Source organism: Lytechinus variegatus, chromosome 4, assembly GCF_018143015.1.
Source record: "Lytechinus variegatus isolate NC3 chromosome 4, Lvar_3.0, whole genome shotgun sequence".
Lineage (NCBI taxonomy): Eukaryota > Metazoa > Echinodermata > Echinoidea > Temnopleuroida > Toxopneustidae > Lytechinus > Lytechinus variegatus.
In genome coordinates, this window is record NC_054743.1 from 45,373,438 (window position 1) to 45,396,849 (window position 23,412).

Sequence of the window (23,412 nt, forward strand, 5' to 3'; positions counted from 1 at the left end):
AGGCGCTTACTAGCAACACTGTATTATGTTTATGACAGTTTATTCTGGGGAATGGCAAAACTAATACAAATAGCAAAAACTGGTTTGCACCGTCAATTATTGACCGACCTATAACATTAAGCTATAAGAATCGGGTAAGACTCTCATTTTTAGATTATTGCTGGATAAATCTCGTTAGGTATTAAAAAAATAGTGCGTCCTTCTATTAGGAAATCTAGATCGTCTGTTAATTCTTTTTCGACATAAGAAAACGATTTATGGTCTCTTATCATTAAAAATTCAAACTTTTTTTCTTCCTTTTGATACCAAATATGATATGAGTAGGGAGTAAATATGAAATATCAATTTTAATTACAAGTCGCGCGGGAAAATGAGTCGAAATTCGCTCAAGACACTCTGACCTTAGCATATTTTGTACTCTTGGTACAGTTTCTGTGAGTTTCTGCGCAAGTTGCTTTTGGTATGTTTCATAATATATCGCTTATCGTACTCCACATTGTTTCAACTATTCGGTTTTGGTCTTTACAAATGATGCTAATTTTATGGCCGAAACTTATCATGATTGCGATATCTTTCTCTAAGGAGAGGTTTCGTTTTTGTGGGATGCGCTGTATAGGAATCAGAATAATTTGTTTTCACAAGAATGTAATGTTTCTCTGTTTTGCATTATCCTGATAACGTTGTGTTGCTAATTATTCTAATTGAGTAAGATATGGTTCTAGAAAGGATCTTAGACCTACCCTGGTACACGACGATTTGTGTCCAATGCTGCGTGATAGATTCATCCTAGCACTAGCCGATAATTGGTTATCTATCCCCGACGGTAAAGGGTTTGGTGTCTTCTTCTCGTAACGTGTGCTGTCATCTCGATCACCAGTGAAGGTTCTGACAACCTGTGAGTATGACTCTGATGTGCCGTCTGTTTGGTCAGGTTTACTTGTTTGAGTTAAATTGCTGGAGTTGAGATGTGACACGCGACGAATGGTTATGTATCTCAGGTCCAACTCGTCTAGGTCACAAGACTTGGTAGGTTTGGTGTAAGAAGGATCAGGGACAGGAGTGGATTGCTTCTTGGTTAAACTTGTTGGATGTGTTGCAAGTGTACAGCCACCAGCACACTTAGAGCCATTCTGAGCGATGTGATCGGGGCTTTTAGTATGACAAGAAGAACCATTGTCTCCAAAGTAACCGGTCTCAGAACATGATTTGACTGTGCTTCTATTGATGTTACTTGGCGATTCAGTTTTGGCTGGGTTCAGCTTTATATCGTTAGAGGACGGAGGTTTTTGGCATGTTGCATTACCAATTTTGCTATTTTCATCAGTTGAAGAGCCATTGGAAAACGAATGGTGGCGAGGGCCATTGTCATTTGCTTTTAAGTGATCAGCAGCTTTCTTCGCCTTTTCAATCAATTTAAGACCATAAACATACCTCCTTAAATAGTAGTAGAAGTCATATACTTTCTCTTTCCGGCGCATGTACGTACCAATCTTGACACGCCAGACACTGAGAGAGACAGGCATGATGACATCAGGAGACTGCGTGATAAACGAGAAAAAAATGCATTTTTAATGAGATGGGGAATTTTCTCTTTTTAGTATCAGCAAGCGCATATTCAATTTAACGTGGTATACGTTTCACGAGTTCCGTCTGATTTCTCAATAAATGAAATATGCAATATGATATTTTGACCCATTTGACCATGTGGTCAGAGGCGTCGATCCTGGGGGGGGGGCAGGGGGGCGATCGCCCCACCAATGAAAATATTGGGGGGGGCAAACAGATAATTTTGCCCCCCCCCCCCACTAATTCCGAATATGCAAAGAAAACAAAAACAAGATTGTAATGTTCAGCAAGCTAGACTGATATACACATCTCGTTATTTATTTCAAATCGTGCTCAAAATGTCCGCTATTCTTCCTTTAAGTATTCATGGGTACCAATAATGCTTAGAATATCAAGCTTTCAGGTCAGAATATAAATAAATGTCAGCTTGACACTCTCGGCACTTGTACCATCTGTGTAGTGATATATGTATCCTCCTCATGAGTTACTACAAACAGACCTAAAACAGGCATGCTTTTCCTGTCAGTATACTAAAAAAAAATCAGCTCAAATAATAATAATAATAATAAACATTTCTTGTATAGCGCATATCACAATTATAAATAATGTCTCTATGCGCTTCCAAAGGACTTGGATATTATTACCCCAGCTGTAGCTAGGCTGCCGTAATTACTATGATTACAGCGCACACGCATTTCAAGGAATTCCTGCCACGTACCCATTTACCTCACCTGGGTTGAGTCCAGCACAATGTGGATAAATTTCTTGCTGAAGGAAATTACGACATGGCTGGGATTCGAACCCACAACCCCCTGTTTCAAAGTCCAGAGACTAATCCACTGGGCCACAACGCTCATGCTTCGCGCTCGCATTAATTTGTTGGTGAGATACGTGTCTGTGTGTATATATATATATATATATATATATATATATATATATATATATATATATATATATATATATTTATATATATATGTATATATATGCATCTGTGTGTGTGTGTGTGTGGGTGTATGGGAGGGTGTTTTGTACGATCGAGCGCCTTTGGAACATTAATGATTCCCCCCCCCATCTGAAAAATGGATATAAAATATATATATATATATATATATAAATGTGTGTGAAGCTATACATGTACAACAGCTTTGGCAACTCTTTTTTATTTAAATATTGTGTAAAGAAATGGATGAAGAGAACAACTGTATCAAAGCATAGCTTTGATCCAGCTGAGGCATGGCGGCTTGTCATTGTTCAAAACCCAACTTCACCCGACAAAGGAAATTCTAATTGGTATGGTGTCGAAAATCTGTCTATCTGACGGTCAATTGGATCAGGGTCGGCCTAACCACTAACCCGTCTCTGTGGTCTAGTGGTTAAGGCACCGGAGTTCAAAGCTGGAGGACCAGTTTCGATTCCCGGCAGAGACATTTCTTCGGCATCACCAATTTTTCCAAAGGGTAGATAGCTCTGGGGAACTTTGATTTAAGCTACGCCTACCATTGTTCTCTTCATCCATTTCTTTACACAATAAATATATATATATATATATATATATATGTATATATATATATATATATATATATATATATACATATATATATATATATATATATATTTATTATATATATATATATATATATATAATATATATATATATATATATATATATATATATATATATATATATATATATATATATATACATACATATATACATGTATATAAAGTGCTTCCCACAAAAAACGAAACCGAGATTTAACGATCATTTATCATTACTTAATTATAAGTAAAATAGACAAATGACCTACCAATTTAAAGCTAAGAATCTCGTTTTTATCTGATATTACTTAGATTATTTCTCATTCACGCATGAGTGAGCAAAAAACATTTTAAGGATACGAAAACTCATTTGGGGTATCTGGGTTTCAAAAAGAAAATCACATTTTTGAAAAGTTCAATATCTGCTCTTTAATTTGATACCTAAATTACAGAACATGGTCTAGAAATAACAAAGTTATGCTCATTTGAAATAAGGCTTGAATTTCAATAATTTCATGAAATTAAGAGGTTCTCCAGGCTGGCCTTCAAACTCACTCGACACTCCGTTTTGTTAACGATCAGCCATGCATTAAATCTTTTGTTCACCATGCGATAGCTTCTGTGGGAAACCGGTGAGAACCGATGAAATTATTGAAATACAAGCCTTATTTCAAATGACCAGAACTTTTTTATTTCTTGACCATTTTCTGTAATTGAGGTACCAAACTAAAGAGCAGATATTGAAATTTTCAGAAATGTTGTTTTCTTTTTGAAACCCGGATACCCCCCGCCAAATGAGTTTTTGGTATCCTTTCTTCAAATTTTTTTGCTCACTCATGCGTAAATAAGAAATAACCTAAGTAATATCAGATGAAAGAGGAGATTCTAAGCTTTAAATTGGTAGGTCATTTGTCTATTCTATTTATGACTTAGTTATGATAAATGATCGCTTAATCTCGGTTTCGTTTTTTCTGGGACGCAGTGTATATATATGCCTGTGTGTGTGCGTGTGTGTGTATGGGAGGGTGTTTTGTACGATCGAGCACCTTTGGAACATTAATGATTCCCCCCCCCCCAATCTGAAAAATGGATCGACGCCCCTGCATGTTGTATTAGCCAAGGATCATAATTATTTACCAAGAGTAAACTTAATTAATGCAGAAATATGTAAGTGATAACAAAACGATGGAAATGACCTCATTTCATTTGACTTTGACCCCTGATACAGAAATAAAGAAATGAGAGCAAGTTGAACAAAACCTTTTAAAAAATGGATGAACATGAACTAATATCATTTTGCCTGACCCCCAGATGACCTTTGATACAACCATCTTAAAAGACTCACATGCGGTATCACCCAAGAAATGTATTTGCCAACTGCTAACATAATTGCTGCAGAAAAAAAAAATCGAGAAAGTTTAACTAAGAAAAAAAAGGAAAGAACTTACATGTAAACACCCGGGGGGGGCACTTCCATTCATGAGTGGATACCATGCGCGACCATGGGGTCTCGAAAAGCACCCTAAACACGTAATTTCCATATTCTGAAAATGCACCCCTTAACAAGTATTGGCGTGTGAAACCCTACCCTTAACAAGTATTGGAAACAAAACGATACTCTTGGCAAATATTCCCTGAAATGAGCCCCTAAACAAGTACAGGAATGTTTTATTGTTACGGGTCCTTCGGTCGTCGGCTTTACCTTATTTGGTTTAGTACGACCCCACTTCTACACCTCGCGCAAATCGGACTCTAAACACGAAGTTTTGGGGCAAAAAGGACATCCTTTATAAAACATTTTAATTTTGTTTTATCATCCCCGCAAATTCGACCCTAAACACGTAATTTCCTAGCGAATAGATACCCTTTTTTCATTATTTTTGTGTTTTGACACTCTTATCACGTTACGTACGTAACGTGCCCTATCGTGAAAAAGACATCCTTTTTACGTGTTTTTTGGTCGCGCATGGTATCCACTCGCCAATGTAAGTGGCCCCACACCCCCCCGGGGTAAACACCAACATCAAAAGGGTTAATTGCCATTTCGTCTACTGTCATTTTTGTCATTTTAGTCCAATAGCCGTTTACCTAATAACAATTTCGTCTATTATCATTTCGTCTATTTGCCATTTGGTCTAATTTATTTTTTTCCCAATTGGTTTTCATTACGTCTATTACAATTTAATGCAATAGCCAAATAACTTTTCTAAAGTAAATGGTCGAATGACCACTTCGTCTACTATCATTTCTTCAATGTTCCATTTGGTCTAACTGCAGTTGGTCCACTGTCAATTAGTCTAAACCCATGTCCTTTGACAATCATTTGGTCCGATCACCAATCGCCATCTAGGCCAATGATTTCGTCTACAATCATAAATAGTCTACTACTAGCAGCCCTATGTGTTCGGTAACTGTGTACTGCCGAATCGACTCATGTTGCTTTTGTGATTTGTTACGAATTTTCACCTGTTGTTTGGTTAATTGTACACTATTTTAAACTATTAAGAGTGGGCTATAAATGGGTTATTTTATTTATTTACTATTGGAAAAGTTTGCGTGTGTGTGTATGTGTGTTCCTTTTACCTTTTCTGAACATGAAATTATTTTTTTTGTCTCGGGTCCGAGAAAAAAGTGTGCCGGGCCAAATCCAAAGTGGCAGCCACCCCCCCCCCCATCACATTTTTGGCCACAACTTCATCCTTTTTTCTGGTTTTGTTGTCTATTCATATGATTTTTGGGGCAGCCGGTTGATTTTCTTAAGATAAGTACTTTTGAACCTTTATTTGTAGAGTTAACTCTTACTGTGCAAGGCCCAGTGCAGATATCCCTCCACTGTCAGGGGTAATCGAGTGAATCCTAAATTGACCGAAACGTAAGCAGCGACTGATTTTAAAACGGTCAAAACTCTTTACCTGGACGTTGTTCAATGAAACTTTCTGACATGATATAATGCATGGTTCATGAACTTTATGATCAAGTTGTTATTTTTTTATTCGTGTTCTGAAAAAAGGAGAAAAGATGTGATTTAAAAAGGGTGATTTCATCTATACTTACACATTTTTTGCCTTTTTCAGTCAAAAAGTAAGTTTCATCCCCGTGTGGTTCTTGTATAGGCCTATTAGACGATACCACTTGAACAGTAGCAAGCAGCTTAATATAGCAATATTGCTTTTATTCCTCTAAATTTGGGCTTACTGATATTTGCGAAATATATCTTATCAAACAAAAGAAAATGTCATTTATACATAGGAGCTATACAGTACAATGTACTGTACATAATTCATTGCATATCCATGCATTGACCACCATGACATATAATAAGGCCTGTTTATAAGTTATAGTGTCATAGAAATGAGCTCCTGGGGTTTAGAATCAAATTGCTAGTCAGCTGATTTAACATGGTGTAACCCGATGTAACATAAACTGTGTAAATGCACATTACATTATTAGCCATATCTTCATCATTTGGAAGTTGTTGTTTTTACCTGGTTGTGGTGTCTAACCCTATTTTCATGGGGTCAGATAGATATACGAAACTACTTGCTATTGTTTAACTCGTATTGTCGAATATCCAAGAACAACAAGACGATGAAACGTACATGTACTTTCTTGCTAAAAAAATGTAAAAATGTGTAAATTTAGGTAAAATCAACTTTTAACTCTAAAAGTAATGGATTAAAGGTATTAATTTCAGGAAAAACAAATCGCCTGCCCCCCCCCCAAAAAAAAAAATAGACACCAAAGCCAGAGAAAAGGGCCGCCGAATGAAGTTGTGGCCATAATGTTGATTTGGGGGAGTTTAGGCGGGAATTTTGGATTTTGGGCCGACACATTTTTTTTCGGACCCGACACAGAATTATTGTCCTTTCATGTTGAGATACATTACAAGGTATAAAACAAAATTGTTGCCATATTGCAAAGACAAGAAAAAGGATTTTTGACCCATGTATAGCCCACTCCTAATAATAATATAATAACAATAAATCTCATTGAACAGGCAATGCCAGCGCGAAGCGCGATCTAGCGAAAAAAAATGATATTGAAGAATATATTTTCCAGGTCTTCCGTTCATGAATTAATCACTTGTCTCTCTCTTCTTATATTACCTATTCCCTTATGTTTTGTTGTGAATCTCCCAATTTTTCCTTTTCCTTTTTACGAGACACCATTGGAAATTTTACGGCTACCATGAAGTCGTTCGGAATTTATGCTAATTTGTTCTGTAGAAACCTGTTCTGTTCGCAGACGCCATGTTATGTTCAAGCTGAAGGGATGTTTGAAAGATGAAAGTCATCTTATGATGAAATTTAGTTGCCGAGAAATGCCGCCCAAGAAGTGAGTGTAAAGATAAATTATCATTTAATAATTATGTATAAACCAGAAATGTATATTTTGGTTGGATGTGGAAGAAAACTGGAATTTACTTGACCTATGTGTGCGTAGTACGATACGGTAATTCGCTATACATAAACAATGAAGCGATATGTGACCGATATTGGTAATCGTACACATAGGTCGTGTTGAAATTATAACATGTATCAATTTGGTATAAAACAGTCTTGACATGGAGACAAATGTCGCTCATTTCATGATAAAAGATATTGAATTCCATAAGGTCAATTTAGAAATGGTTTAGAATTCTGTTTGAAAGAACAATTATTTATTTTACAAACATAGAGTGGTTAGAAGACTACATTCTCAGATAAACAAACATGAAACAACGAATGAGTCGTTTCATATAAACAGATACCGATAGTTTTCATGTTGACTGAAGGTTTCGATTAATTTGTGGAAACAGATAGAAAAGGAAGTTTGAATTTTACGTTAATATGAACGATGAAGTGTCATATTGATATTCTGAGGCTTATAATTTATCAATGAAAGCCTGCTTGTTTAGGGATAGGTTTTTTTTATAATAGCCCATTAACTTTTTTATTAGCTTTGATACAAAGGATAAAAGCCAAGCAATTGTGAGTTATTTATCAAAAAGATAGAAACAATAGTTTGTGTATTGTTTTGTATAAAATCTATAACAAGGGTTAAGCATAGAAATGATGCGTTGCAGATACGTCTAGGTTTTATATACATTTACATTGGTCACATTTAGATTATCCTTCAAGGAAGTGGTATTTTCGGCATGAAGGTTAGCTCAAGGTCAAATGTTTCTTTTGGAGGTTAAATGCTATTTGAGCTTAAGGAAATAGGCTCATGTAATTAGAAATTTGCAAGCCATATTTTTTAGCTTTAAATGATCAAGTGGAATGCGTGTAACGCAGGTTTTATTTGATTAGTCTCATTCAAGACTGGTGTGTTTATTTATGAATGTGTCTTTGGATACAAGACTTAAATTTAAAGTGACACAATAAAAGGCAGTCATATTAAAATGACAGGCAAGTTAAGCATAATTTACGAGATGAAGCACTTGTGATTCTCGTAATTTAGAATAATATGTGTGAGCTTCAATAAGGATGAAGTTCATTAATTTATGCAAAAAGCATACCCATAAAAGTTAAAGTGTTTTGTTATACACCAAACGTTTGCTTTTCCACATTTGAAAAGTACATGCAAATTATGACATGGCTAAGACTAGAGGCCTCATATCTATTCGTATCGAGGTGAAAGCCTTTGACTTACAATGTATTGTTCATTTTCTATATAAATGACAAAATGACTCGAGATATTTGATATGTAAAATCAAAGTCAACATTTATTTGTGCAAATATTGGACAAATACTTATGATGCATTCATTTTTGTTTTTTCTATACAGATTGAATAAAATTGCAGACTAATGCAGCCTATGCAATTCCAAAGCGGTTTTCTTGGTCGATTGTTCTTCAGATCTCAGTGATCCACCTTATCTCTCCCTCCTTTCCCACTTTTCTCTTCCTTTTTTATGTGTTGCCAATGGCTCTTATTGTTATAATGTATGTTATAAAATATTACTATTCTTATTCATTACTATAATTACTACCATTATTTACTATTTTTTACTAGTATTATTACTATTTTATAATTATTTTTATCATTGTTATATGATGATGAAGAATGATCATTATCATTTTAGGTGTTTACTTGTTAAAAAATAAAAAAAGTAAGTAAATTTCAATTTCATTATTTGTAACCACTCTATTTCCCTCATGTTGTGTACGTGATGTGATAGAGAGAAGGGGAGTGTTGGGATGCTGTATCGGTGAACCGCATCTTTCCATTCCTGATAGTAGGTCTAGTTATCATCATGGTTTCATTTATCATTTATTTTTATCTTCAATAATTTCAAAGTATAAGTAATTTTGCCACCTCCGCGCGGATAATGCAACGTATTTGTGTCACACAAAATGGCATTGGACCAATTGGCTATTAGACTAGACGAAATGGTTATGGGTTCAGTTCTGAGAATTTTTCTCCAAATTGAGACAATTTGACCAGCATGATGGAAAACATACACGACATCTCACTTTCAGCAGAATGTTTTCACTTCATTTTGCTAACGAAAAACACACTAAATATATACATGATAATATACATGTATGTGTGATCAGATTATGTTGGTCGGAGAGCATAAGTACTCCAAAGGATATTAAATGCAACTGATTGACTACTAGGAGTTGAGAATTACAGTACTGTCATGATTCAAATTTAATAAATCATCATCTAAAATTGTATATGAATTAATTGATTGATATTATAATTCAAAAAAACACTTTTAAATAAGATTTTAAGCAAATAATAGTGACATTTGCTTGAATACAGATAGGTTCATGAAATTCGTTGGATCAGCACCAGTGTGCTTATAAATGGGAACGCCCTCCCTGCAGGACTTTACCTTTGTAAGCAGAGATGTGGGTCTGGGAGTTGGTGCGTCTGTCTATGCCCATGGATCGAATAAAAACTGTAAAAACGTTATACATGATTAAATCATTGAGGCTGATTATTTTCTGCCAGTGAAAATCAATGCTTCGACAGATCCCACAATTTGCAGCTTATTAATTATGCAAATTTTATGCATATTCTTTATCATTATGCTATAATTTGATAATTTCAGCTCAAATATAAACATTTGAGCTGAAATTATCAAATTATAGCATAATGATAAAGAATATGCATAAAATTTGCATAATTAATCAGCCGCAAACAAAAATAACAAATTTCCCCAAAGGTACACTTATGAATGCAGGATTTTGCAGTATTCATGTCTGTGAACGCGAATATAATTAGAGAACATTGTCAAAATAATATTCTGAACTGTCAATTTGGCAGCCATTTTGTTTAAGCAAATTAGGTGGTCTAAACATGAGAAATTAGCATGGGGCCGATCTTATCAGATTCAGCATATTTGAATTGTGTGAAATAGTCCGGTTCCAAACTTTTACCCCAAAATTCTTCTTTAAGTTTATATATAGGCCTCTTTTTCCAGAATGGCTCTAGTCTATGCATAAATTTGCATAATTAATTAGCTGCACACCGAAATAGCCAATTTTCCCGAATGGTACATGTTATGTATGCAAGATTTTGCAGTATCCATGTCTGTGAAAGCGAATACAATAACAGAACATTGCAAAAATAATATTTTGAATGGCCAGATTGGCAGCCATTTTGTTTATGCAAATTAGGTGGTCAAAACATGAGGAATCAGCTTGGGAACCGATCTTATCAGATTCAGCATATTTGAATTGTGTTAAAAAGTCCGGTTCCCAACTTTTACCCCAAAATGCTTCTTAAAGTTTATATAGGCCTCTTTTTCCGAAATGTTTCCAGTCTAAAAATTTATGTTGAAAATACGAATGTCAATGTGCCATTATAATGAATTGAATGAATATGTTTACTGAAAATATACAGAAGGGTAAATTAAATTTTGTTATATCTCTTGCAATACTCAAATAGGTACTTCAAAATTGGACCAGGAATGACACAAATTATTTTTTCGACATTTTAAAGACTTATATTATTTCGGTGAAACAGTTCTATGTACGTCTTCATGAATGTTTAATGACGAATTCATTTTGTCATATACCGATTTATTCTCTCGTTTTATCACTTGAAATTGTGTTTATTCAAATTTGACCACCAAGAATGCAAAAAAAATAAATCAACTGACAACTGATTTAATGCATAAGGTATTCATTACTGCAATTTGTTTGGTTACACGGAATAATTATCATTTTAACGTAAGAAAAAAGGGAATGGGAATATATCTCCTCTAGATACTAGAATTCATTTATAATCAAGACTATCTCAAATTTTATCATTTCAATATTTGTCACGTGCTTTTGTTTTCGTTTTAAGGCAAAAAGTTTTATGAATGGTATTATGAATTTGTATATGTACTTTTAAATTATGAATGTTGGGCAATTAAGCTCAGGAACTGCGCATTCAATCTTAACAACAATGACCGTCGGGATTGTTTGAGCAACCAATTTCATTTTTTTATTCAAATTAATGATATGTAATTCGTTTGTTTGGCATGGCATATGTATCTAATATCTGAATGTATAATCATGTAATGAGCTATGAAAATACTTACCTGATTTTCTTATTTACGAGATAACTCATACATCTACTTGATTTGCTAGTTCAGCCCTCTGGACTGCCATACCCGAATAGAACTCCCAAGAATTTAAAAAGCGCGAGCGCGCCCTCTCCCGTTCAGGCTTACTACCCATGATCACCGCGCAATTAGCGTCCATCTTCCTCACCTTTCGCAAGCCCATACGTTGAAACATGTTGCTACGCAAGGCGGAGGGTCGGTGGGAGGGTATCAAGTAGATGTATGAGTTATCTCGTAAATAAGAAAATCAGGTAAGTATTTTCATAATTTACTTCAATAACTCCATACATCTACTTGATTTGCTAGACCAGCACGGACTCAAACCGTAGGGAGGCATGTTTTCAATTGTAAGCCTAAGAAAATTTGAAAAAAAAACAACGAAATTTAGGGAGAGGGGGAAAAAGCCGCAGCTGCTTTAAGCGCCGAAGCAGCAAATCTCGCCTCGCTGGACGGAATGTCCTTCAAGTAGAAAGAAGTGAAGGAGTTAGTTGAGCGCCAAAAGGCGGCCCTCAAAAATGTCCTCGAGAGGAAAGCCCTGTATACTCAGGAATACTAAGTATCATGGGCCCTCGGCCTAGTGTCAGGAGAACAACATCACCTGCTGACTAGAGCGTAAGAATCGGAATTTGTTGAAAGTTTCAACAAGAATCGTGATCGGAAAACTGAAGCTTTTAAGGCTCAGTAAGTGATCAATCGACCAATCTGAGAAGGCGAGATATCTCAGAACCCCTGCAGAAATTTAAGCGTGCCGCTTGCTAGTAACTAGCATGCGACTAGCAGGGCGCTCGCTTAATAAGCGAGTGCCTGCTAGCGAACAGTCCCTGCTCGCTAAAAGATCGCTTAACTATTACTCTGCACGCATATCACACGCTTAATTAGGCTAGCCGCATGCTAGTTACTAGCATGCCGCAAGCTTGCGCAAGCTAGTCGCACGCTTCCCGCAAGCTTGGAAATTTCTGTAGGGGAAGCCTCCGCGTGGGAGAAAGCGCCCAGAATTTGATATCTGTCTCAAATGCGTGAGGGCAGAAAATCTGCAGAATTCTGATAGAGAGCTGTGGTAAAAAGTTACTAGCGGTCCGAAGGGGACCAGGAACGACGGAGAGTAGGGATTTAGGAAGAAAACCACTCGTAAGGCAGACAAGGGTCGAGAAAGCGACTGAGTGCCATCCTGTTAATAAGGAATGCCGCGGACATGTTGCCTATGTAGAATAGAGCAGTCTGGTCAAAACAGCTCAACCGGGCGTGTCAGGGAAACAGCGCGGTACACATCACGACAAAAGTGTGTTAGACCGAGTGATCGAGAGAGAACTCAGGATCCCCTTTCTCCCATACTGATTGAAGCACCCATCTGAGGGTGCAGTGTCCGCGGTGGAAGAGGTGGCTTGGCTCAAGCCACCATCGCCGAGAGAGCCCGTGAGGCTAGGCTGCGATGGCTGTCCGCTGGGCGGGGGAATCCCTAGCAGCAGCAAGCGTACGCCAGAGGGAGCTGGCGAAAAGAAATCTGTCACGATATTACGTGTAAACGACCATCAAGAGATGCTCTAAACGAACAGACATCGCCAGACATGATACCTCAACCGTTACATTCGCAACGGAATCGAATGAGGTAGCAACGGCCCTGTCCTATCAAGTTAGGGACGGAAACTGGCTAAGAGTGTCGAAGTCCTCGCTTGAAGAAACAAGCGAAGGAGACTTGAGGAAGTAATCACAAAATTTCCATCAGTCTGCGGTGAGAACCAGTTGTTTATGAAAACAGTCACAAGGCCTGTTTCTCAAGTAATCGTAAGAGCAAGCACCGCCGGCGCCGGTTGCGGCAGCGTGGAACAGTCCGATATCGGTAAGATAAGGAGCTCCAAAAAGCTGCGGGGGGCGGCAAAAATGACGCCCTAAGCAGCGGGGGATGAGAATCTAAATTTCTAAAAGAAGAACTCCAGTGAAGTAAATCACTTACATGGAGAGACTCATCCACAGTCGGCCCGAGAGAAGGCGGGTCGTAGTGATCGTGGTTAGGAAGGCATAAGCATACATCCATCCACGGTTACATCATCCTCGGTCGTGCGGTGACCCTGGCCACATGCATTGCATGGAAGGAGGATGAAAGCAGCATGCGGGGCGACTCGAGTGTGCCGTGAAAAAATTTCTAAGAAAGAAGCCGATTCGACAAACGGGCACGGTAAAGACATCCACCGTAGACCACTCCGCACAAGGAGGGAACGGCGGAGACGCACGCAAGATTGACCCACATAGAGGGCAGTCTATAAGATAGACAGTTAGAGCTCGACCGATGGTCTGGCGGTGTACAGTTTGGTGTGAACTCGCCGACCCGGTACGGTGGGTGTGCCCAGAAAGTAGGCATAGAATGCCGACAGAGAATCCTGGGGCTTTAAACAAGTTTGAACGCACGTACATAGCCAACAATCTCATGAGATGTACGGCGGTTACTTTCCTCCGAGATGATGTTTACCCAACCGGGAAAGACTCGGGGAACAGCTGTGAATGTCAACAGGAGGGATATCTAGAATATGAAAAGCTGATTCCTTCCACGTATTCGGTGCGGGTGCTGCAGGCGGTGTCCGGGGGGACGACCGGTGATGGCAGCTCGGGCAGGGTTCGTACGAGCCGCCCGAATACGAGACAAATAGGTTAACATAACCATAATGCACCGGGTGGTGAAGGCATAGCGATTATTAAGCACAGGAGAACTTTTAATCGCCGTAACATTCAGATCCGATATACATACTCATAAGCTCGGAGAGCTATGAGATAGTGAAACATACCGCTGGGCGGTGATGGTGCTCATATCAGAGTCGCCCTCTCTTCAGCGGCGATCGCTGGAGAACGGGTATCTGTACTAGCCCTGACTCTGGCGTTGCAAGGGTAGGAGCTAAGTAAGACAGGGCACCCTTACTTTCGAATAGAAAGTGAGGTTCAGGACAGAAAAGCGACGGTCTCGTCGCCTGGGCGGCCGGTCCGCGGACTTGATAGGTTGCCCTCTCAAAGCAGTCAAACATTCTCACGAGAGAAGTGCGGCATGCGGTATGTAAGAGATTCATACCTCCAATCTACGGGCCCGCTTAGGGGGAAGAATGGAGAGAGTTACCGCTGAAGGAGTCGTCGCCGTATGTGAGCTTGACGTAGAGGGCGAATTCGGGAGTACCTGCATAATAATCGCCCCCCCCCCTGCCTCTGCCTTCTCGCTAGCCTCGAGAGGCTTGAAAATTTCGAGACGGCGGCGCCGGAGCCTGGCGCTTCCGGGCAGCAGCAGAGCGGGGGTGGATTTACACCCTCGGAGCTGGCGGCTTCCTCGTCGTAGGAGCCGCCTCGTCTAGAGCGACCCCGTCACTCTCCGAGACCCCCAATTCGGCCGATTGAGCTCGGGGCGCCTGAAGAGGCGGGGCGAGAAAATATGGACTCCCTTGCTTCATCAATACCCCCGCTCGGAGGGTAGATGTGAGGTAGATACTTATCAAGCAGCGCCTGAGCGCTTACTGAAAAGTCGACCGCGGGATAGGGGTTGTCCTCACACTGTCCGCCTTCGAGAGACTCCTCGTACAGGGAGTCTCGCTCTATGGACTGAACCGGGGGGTCGTCCAGTAAGCGCCGGGGTGGCCCCGCGTGTCGGCTGGGACACGTGCTCTGAGATCGACGAAAATGCTGGAAAGCACACGCGATCTTGGGGGACCCGGTTAGTCGGTGCACTGGCTGGCGATTTAACAGAATCGCTCGAGGATTTCCCGGGTGTCTGGTGGTTATTGCCCACTTGTCTCGCTTGATGCTCAGGGGCATCAGCGGGGTGAGTAGACGTCGAGGGTGGGGTGAACCCGCACTGCTCGAAAGCAGAATGTAGCAGCATGAATAGCTGTGACATCTGACCACCGACACAAGGGTCTGAAGGAGGGACGCCCATGGCAACAGGGCTGGCCGACCTCACCTTCGACCTCTTCTTCTTCGCGGCCTCCGCCGGCGTGGCCGGGGCAGAAGAAGGCACAAGAGGCACGGGTGATTTCTTACGATTTGCCGCCCCTGGCAGGGCGGCCGCCAACAACGAAACTTCACCCGAATCTGACGGGGTCAGATTGTGGTCACAGTCTGATGTGTGACGCCTCTCGCGGTAGCAGAATGTAGCAGCATGAATAGCTGTAACATCTGACCACCGACACAAGGGTCTGAAGGAGGAACGCCCATGGCAGCAGGGCTGGCCAACCTCTCCTTCGACCTCTTCTTCTTCTTCTCTTTCTGCGGGCTCCGCCGGCGTGGCCGGGGCAGAAGAAGGCATGAGAGGCACGGGTGATTTCTTACGATTTGCTGCCCCTGGCAGGGCGGCCGCCGGCAACGAAACTTCACCCGAATCTGACGGGGTCAGATTGTGGTCACAGCCTGATGTGTGACGCCTCTCGCGGTAGCAGAATATAGCAGCATAACATGTATGACTCTAACATCTGACCACCGATAAGAGGGTCTGAAGGAGGAACGCCCATGGCAACAGGGCTGGCCGACCTCTCCTTCGACCTCTTCTTCTTCTTCTTATTTTGCGGGCTCCGCCGGCGTGGCCGGAGCAGAAGAAGGCACAAGAGGCACGGGTGATTTCTTACGATTTGCCGCCCCTGGCAGGGCGGCCGCCAACAACGAAAATTCACCCGAATCTGACGGGGTCAGATTGTGGTCACGATCAGATTGTGGTTACAGTCTGTGTGACGCCTCTCGCGGTCAGGGGCTGGGCGATCTCTCCCGATGCTGTCAACGGAGGACGACTTATACGGCAGAGATCCTGACCTGTGCCGGGGGGAGAGAACCGCACTCTCCCTCCGGACTTCTGGTGACCCGGTAGCCGGTGGGTCGCATAGCCCTATGGGTGCTGCGGCGGCAGGACCTAGTTTAGGCTTGGAAGCCTTGGCTACCACTTTTTCCTTTGTCCGAGACCGTGGCACCACAGTCTCGGCCTTCCTTCTCTTAGCATCCGACCGCAAATTCGGAATGCTGATCGACGCACCCTCATACTCACCGCCGCCGGGCGCTCACCGCGGCGTCCCTCCTACTCGCCTGGAGGCGGCCGACTTCTGTAACTTGCAATCGGGACGGTCCCCGTGGAGGGCACCAGGTCCTCTGGGGCTGTGTTAGTCCCATTCAAAGGTACCTCTCTCTACCCTGAAAAAGAAAAAACAAGAATTTTTTTTTTTTTTTTTTTTTTTTTACAAAGATCTCGCTTAGATTAAAAGTGGAGACCGGAGTGGTCTTTCCCTCCTCCTAAAAGGAGTTTGTTTGAGCAAACAGAACAAAACAAGAGGGGAGGGGTAGGGAGGAAGAAGAACCTAAGAATAGTTTAGGTATCTGCCTGTAAGAAAATAAAGAGGTCGGAGACTTTGAAAAAGAAACTCCTACAAGGTTCCCCTACTATATTCTCTTTTTTGTGCCCGAAGGAAAAATTCGAAACAAAAATTCAAAAATGAATGCAAGTTCAGAAGAGAACGAAGTTTCCACCTGCGAAGAAACACAAAAACAAGCATTTCAGAGCAGGAAGAAAAGGGATTGAGAGACAAAAAATTCCAGATAAGAGAAATTTTACGATAATTTCCAAGAGGAAAAAAAAAGTAACCTCCTGTGGAAAGGTAAAGAAATTCAGAACAGGAGGAAGGAACGTCTCTAGTAACGATTCCAAGAGGAAGAACGACACAGTAAATCCTCAACGGGAAAACGTAGAGCCCGCCTGTCGAAGTAAAAAAATATAAGACTAGGAGGGAAGAGGGAATTGAACGAAGAAAACAATTCCGGGAAAGGTCAAAAAAATTTCAAACAGGAAGGAGACCCCACCTGTAAAGAACAAAAATTTTTTTTTTTTTTTTTTTTTTTGGGGGGGATTGAATAACCAATCAATCAAGGTATAATTGCGTAAGCCGAATTAAACAATCCCCGAAGCGTCTGTGAATAAAATATTAATCATGAAAATTTATTCAGAACAGAAGGAAAAGGAGTTGAGCTTTAAGATCCGCCTGTGAATAAAATATCAATCAAGAAAATTATTCAGAACAGAAGGAAAAGGAATTGAGCTTTAAGATCCGCCTGTGAATAAAATATCAATCAAGAAATTTATTCAGAACAGAAAGGAAAGAGAATTGAAGAATTAATCAAACAATAATCAATCGAAAATCTTAATAAATCAATTCCAGAAAGCAAGGAAGGAACAGCGTTGAAGATCCCAACCTGCAAAAAGAAATAACAATAACACCCTCGACAACAAAGTGTAGAGGCTGTCTAGAATTTAATTCAAAGACGGCACCAAAAGCCACCACGTTTGAACGTGAAGAACAATAACCATGACAGGTGGTGAAGGCTTGCTGCCACGTAGGCAGGCCAAGCCCGGTGCCTCGCGACCGCGCTAGCGATGCGGCGCGACGAGAATCAAACGTTAGAAAAACAATTTAAGTGTCACCAAAAACACGTCTAAAAAGTCACGCCAGGTGTAAATTCTGAACACAATCTTACACCCAAATGGAAAGATTGAAATTAAAAGGGAGAATGCACCACAGATAAGCGAAAATAATATACCAAAGCTCAAAAAAGATTTGAGCTCTTAGGAGACTTATCTGAGCACGTCTTGACAGGTGGCTTGCCGAAAGCAAAAGAGGAAGATGGACGCTAATTGCGCGGTGATCATGGGTAGTAAGCCTGAACGGGAGAGGGCGCGCTCGCGCTTTTTAAATTCTTGGGAGTTCTATTCGGGTATGGCAGTCCAGAGGGCTGAACTAGCAAATCAAGTAGATGTATGGAGTTATTGAAGTAAATTATGATTTTTATGCATCGCGGATAAATTATTATTTGCTTAATCTAAATTTCAATTTTCAAAGTTTCCTTAGTTTTCATAAAAAAAAATAATTTTTTATACATGGGGGGGGGGTACGTTTCGCTTGCAAAGGCGTTAAGGGTAATACTATATTTTTCCTTTTCACATGACAATACTGACTATGTAAGTATTTTAATTAACACTTACTTTCTTCTTTTTTGGTCTGTTCTTTTCATCATAAAAAACATTTTTTTATACATGGGGGGGGGTTACGTTTCGTTTACAAAGGTGTAAAAGGCAATACTATATTTATCCTTTTTAAACGACAATACTGACTATGTGAGTATTTTTATTAATACTTTCTTTCTTCTTTTTGCTCTGTTTAACTTTTTACAAGAAAGGACAGATTAATGATTTGCCAAGAGGGGGGGGGGGTGTCAGGAAAAGTTTTGACAAGCTAAAAACAAAACATTTTCACTACAAAATCTAGGGCATTTGTTTAAGGATAAATTTTACAAGCAAAAAAAATGAATAAGATCCCCAATCGCCTATCCATGACACGTTTAAGTAAAAAAAACAATAAAAAATGTGCCTCTCAAAAGTGAATCCGCCACTGACATGTCCCTTTGAAACATATCTCCAATTTTATTTAATTTCATGGGTGATCTTCTGTATGCATGGTATGTCAAGCATGGTGGATTTGAAAGGTTTAGCTCCATATCATCAACCAGTGCTTTTAATCTTGAAAAAAAAATTTTTATTCTAGTACATTTCATAACATTATTTCAATATATTACTAACAGGAAAAGTAGGTCTGTATATAAAATGCAATTGCCGAATAATCAACATATTTTAAATGAGTTGTTGCTTAACATTTTGAAATAAAATGTACTAATTCAAATTAGGCTTACTTATTGGACTCAATAGCTGCCACGCCATGCAACATTCTATTTTGGATTCCCCTTTCTTAAATTGCATGCTCTTTGTATAAATTCAAGTGGTTCACGTGAAGAATGTTTTGCAGATATAATGAACCCACATGCGGGAAAAAATGCTATGCTTGTGAATTAATAAAAGTGGATTCTTTTGAACGGATTGATTTATAATAGAATAAAATAGCATAGGTCTACTTGATAACACTTTATCTTAATATCGAAATTAGCTGTTTAAATAAATAAATAATGAACTCGTGCAAGGGTGAATATGGTCATTCATTAGGCATAAAAATTTTCCTTAGTTCATTTGTCCATGAAATAAGTGAGTTTACAACCACCCCAGAGCGCAAACTTGCCGGCAATTCATCCCAGGAACGGGGAAAAGAATTGATGGCTGATATGTGAAGTCGATTTGTTCGCGCTCGGAGGTGGTTGAACTTCACAACCTCCAAGTGCCTACTGTTAATCAAAACGGAACATCTAACTGCATCACAACGTACAATACCATACAAAGCCTTGGCAACATAAATTAGTTATGAAAATTTCCTCCTTGATTCCAATGTTTGCCAGTTGAGTTTTAGTAATCTGTCATGATAGGACATTTCTTGCCTTCTTTGTTTAAGTATTGTGGCTCGTTTCTGAACATTTTCGACCTTTTGGGATAGATATTTTGTATGCAAGTGCTAAGCTCGTTGACCGCACTCAAGAACATTTGATGTAATATTTTATGATGTAATATGAAACTGAAATAAAACAGTTCTGATCATTTACTCTACTTCAAACAAAGGATGAGTTCCTAACTTGTGCTAAAGAAGGTAGTTTAGGTGGAGAATTGTAGAGAATTGCACCACTATAATATTCAGCTGTAAGACGCATGTCCATTTCAATTTGTAGAACTGAATTTCCCGCCAATTCTGTAACTGACAAAATACCTGATGGCTACCTGATTCCAACTGCTCAGCCATCGGGAAGACATCCACTTGCTCATGTCTTCCTGATGGTTGAGTAAGACGCTGTTTCAAAAAATTGAATTTGCTGACGTGTTTCTAATAGTTATTATATGGTCATTGGCTAGCCGATGTCTTGCTGATAACTGGACCAGAAACTATCAAGAAGATTGATTATAGCTACCAACTAAATGTCTAAATTCTATTCGATAACCATCAGATGACCATCCGGTGCCTATCGGATGGCATTCTTTTTTTTATATTGGGTATAGGCCCTACCTCTCTGCTTTTAGTACCTCTGCCATTATTTCCTCTGCCATTTTTTCCCCAAGCCAAAGGTTTACATCATCGCTGTTCAACATTGTTGTTCCCTTCATTGGCAGAGTCACCAATTGAATGCTCTCGACGAGAGCGTGAAGGAATGTACCACAATTACTCGTTGCAGGTCCCTTTCCGCGTATGGAAAAGGTTATTTTTCGTACATGTACATGCAATGCTCTTTTTTGTAACTCTCTCCCACTACCATTCTTCTCATGTCTGTTTAACCTCTCTACCCTTCCCCAGGTCTCTCTTCCTCGTTTCTTTTTTGTTCTTTTCTTCTGTGTATACTTTATCCAATCCTCTCTATTCTTTTCCCTATGTTGCAGCACAGGTGTGTGTGGGTGTGTGTTGGTGTGGTTGTGGGTACATGGGGATATCTGTGTTAACGGTTAAACCTTTGCGAGATACTTATAGGTCTTGCGTGTTTGTTTCCTCTTTTCGTAAGCACATATTCGATGCCTGCACCGATGTGCCAGCTCCATGGCTGTGCTGTTTATTGGGGGAAAATATACTTCTTTCTTCTTTTTGTCTTCATTGTTTCCCCAATAACACAACGGTGCGGACTGTGAGTGCTAACCTGAACTATCGAGTTGGATTATTTTGCCTTCTTTTACATAATTTCAAATATTTATTATATCTTTTTTTCAATTATCAACTCGAGCTTGGAACTTAGTAATATAAAAAGAGCCCTCACTACAATTTTTTTAATCCCTAATCATTTTTTAACTCTTTATTATTCTTATTTCTTATGTATTGTTCTGTCAATATTGCCTCATATTTATCTCAGCTATCAAACTGATAAATCAAAACAATCACTTACCTTTTACATTTTCACTAAATTCTTTCATAAATCATGATAATTAGTCTTTTCTTAGGGATAATTCAATAAGAAAACTCACCCATAAAATATTGGTCACTAGGCATTCAATTTTTTATTACCAGCCAGGGACTTATAGATTGAGAGAGAGGGGGGGGGGAGAGCTCACTTGCAAAAGGAGTCATTTTTCATCAAATTTGATTTTTATGTCTTAATGTATAGATTTTCAGTAGCTCTGTAAGATGATACCAAACAAAATTTGAATTCCTATTAAAAAGTGAACTTAAATGGAAAAGAAAAATCCCCCTTTTTTTCAAAAAGGGTTAGGTCCATTTCAGTTTTAGTTGCAAGAGGGGTTAGGTCCACACAGATTTTTTTTTGGGGAAAAAAATATATTAAAAAATATGAAGACAGGTAGATTTCTCTTATACCCAATTTTATGTTCTCATGGTAAGGTATCATAAAATTTCAGTTTCGCATAAGAATATTGCAATATGGGAGAATAACAAAAAAATATTTTCTTGGAGTGGACCTAACCCCTTTTGCAACCAAACTCTTCTGAAGAACTCATTTGTCAAAAGGGGTAAGGACAGTTTTTCATGGATTTTATCATTTACTGTCTCGAAACCTCTAAATTTTTAGTCGTACCAAAGACAACTTGAAATTCAAGTGAAAACGTGAATGAAAATGGTATTAGAAAAATCGCTTTTTAATCAAAGGAGATTGGATTAATTTCAGTTTACTTGCAAAAGGTGTAAGGTCCACAATGATACATTTTTTTAATATATAGAAAAAAATTGAAGACAGGTAGATTTCTTTTATGCCAAATTTCATGTTCACATGATAGGGTAGTACATCATCACAATTTAGTTTCTCATTAGAATATTGCACTAAACAGAGAATAAAAACATGTTTTTTTTCTCGGAATGGTCCAAAGTGGACCTAACCTATTTTGGAACTAAACTCTTCATATACATACATACATACATATATATATATATATATATATATATATATATATACATACATGTATATAGATACCTTGTTTGGGAGACACAATGGTGTTATTAGACCTAGTTTTAGGAGACAGCCGAGTTTAGGAGACATTTTCGTGTCTCCTTTACATTTCGACAGCGCATTCACGCAGTTTTAACAAGGCCGACAGCTATAATGCCTCATGATTATTCATGTAAACATTGTAGCTCTATGTTCGCACCGTCCATTCTATACAAGGGTACATCAACTTAAAATAAAAGCCTGTTAATTTTGGGGGGTGTATACTTGGTGCTGTTATATCAGTACATTTCGGAGACACAAAGTTTATGAGATATATCTCGCTTTCTCTATCGTATATGTTTGGGATATTCATTTCTAAGATCACTTGTGATTCTAACAACGTATTAATATCCATCTTGCTCATCATTTTTTAAAACAAAAATATATATCTGTTATGGTGTTAAAATCACCCTCTTTTCGGCAACTCTTTTTTATTTAAATATTGTAAAGAAATGGATGAAGAGAACAATGGTAGGCGTAGCTTAAATCAAGGTTCCCCAGAGCTATCTACCTTTTGGAAAATTGGTGATGCCGAAAAAAGTCTCTGCCGGGAATCGGACCCGGGCCCCAAGCTTTGAACTCCGGTGCCTTAACCACTAGACCACAGAGACGGGTTAGTGGCTAGGGTGAGCCCGATCCGATTGACCGTCAGATAGACAGATTTTCGACACTATACCAATTATATTTTCCTTTGTCGGGTGAAGGTGAGTTTTGAACAATGACAAGCCGCCATGCCTCAGCTGGATCAAAGCTATTGCTTCGATACAGTACACGTATGAGAGAAGAAATACAATGTGTAAAGCTTTACATGTACAACAGCTTTTTTGGCAACTCTTTGGCAACTCTTTTTTATTTAGATATTGTAAAGAAATGGATGAAGAGAACAATGGTAGGCGTAGCTTAAATG

At 39.3% G+C, this 23,412-nt stretch overlaps 1 protein-coding gene across 1 annotated transcript in view; it reads right to left on the bottom strand.

The window, feature by feature from the left end:
* The window catches only part of LOC121413018, a 46,604-nt gene extending 45,268 nt beyond the window's left edge, over nucleotides 1-1,336 (bottom strand). The window contains exons 1-2 of the mRNA XM_041605783.1: nucleotides 1,304-1,336; nucleotides 741-1,259 (exon numbers count right to left, since the gene is read on the bottom strand). Coding sequence (XP_041461717.1) covers nucleotides 741-1,259; nucleotides 1,304-1,336 — 552 coding nt within the window. The remainder of the gene's footprint in view (nucleotides 1-740; nucleotides 1,260-1,303) is intronic.
* Between the last annotated feature and the right edge of the window lie 22,076 nt (nucleotides 1,337-23,412).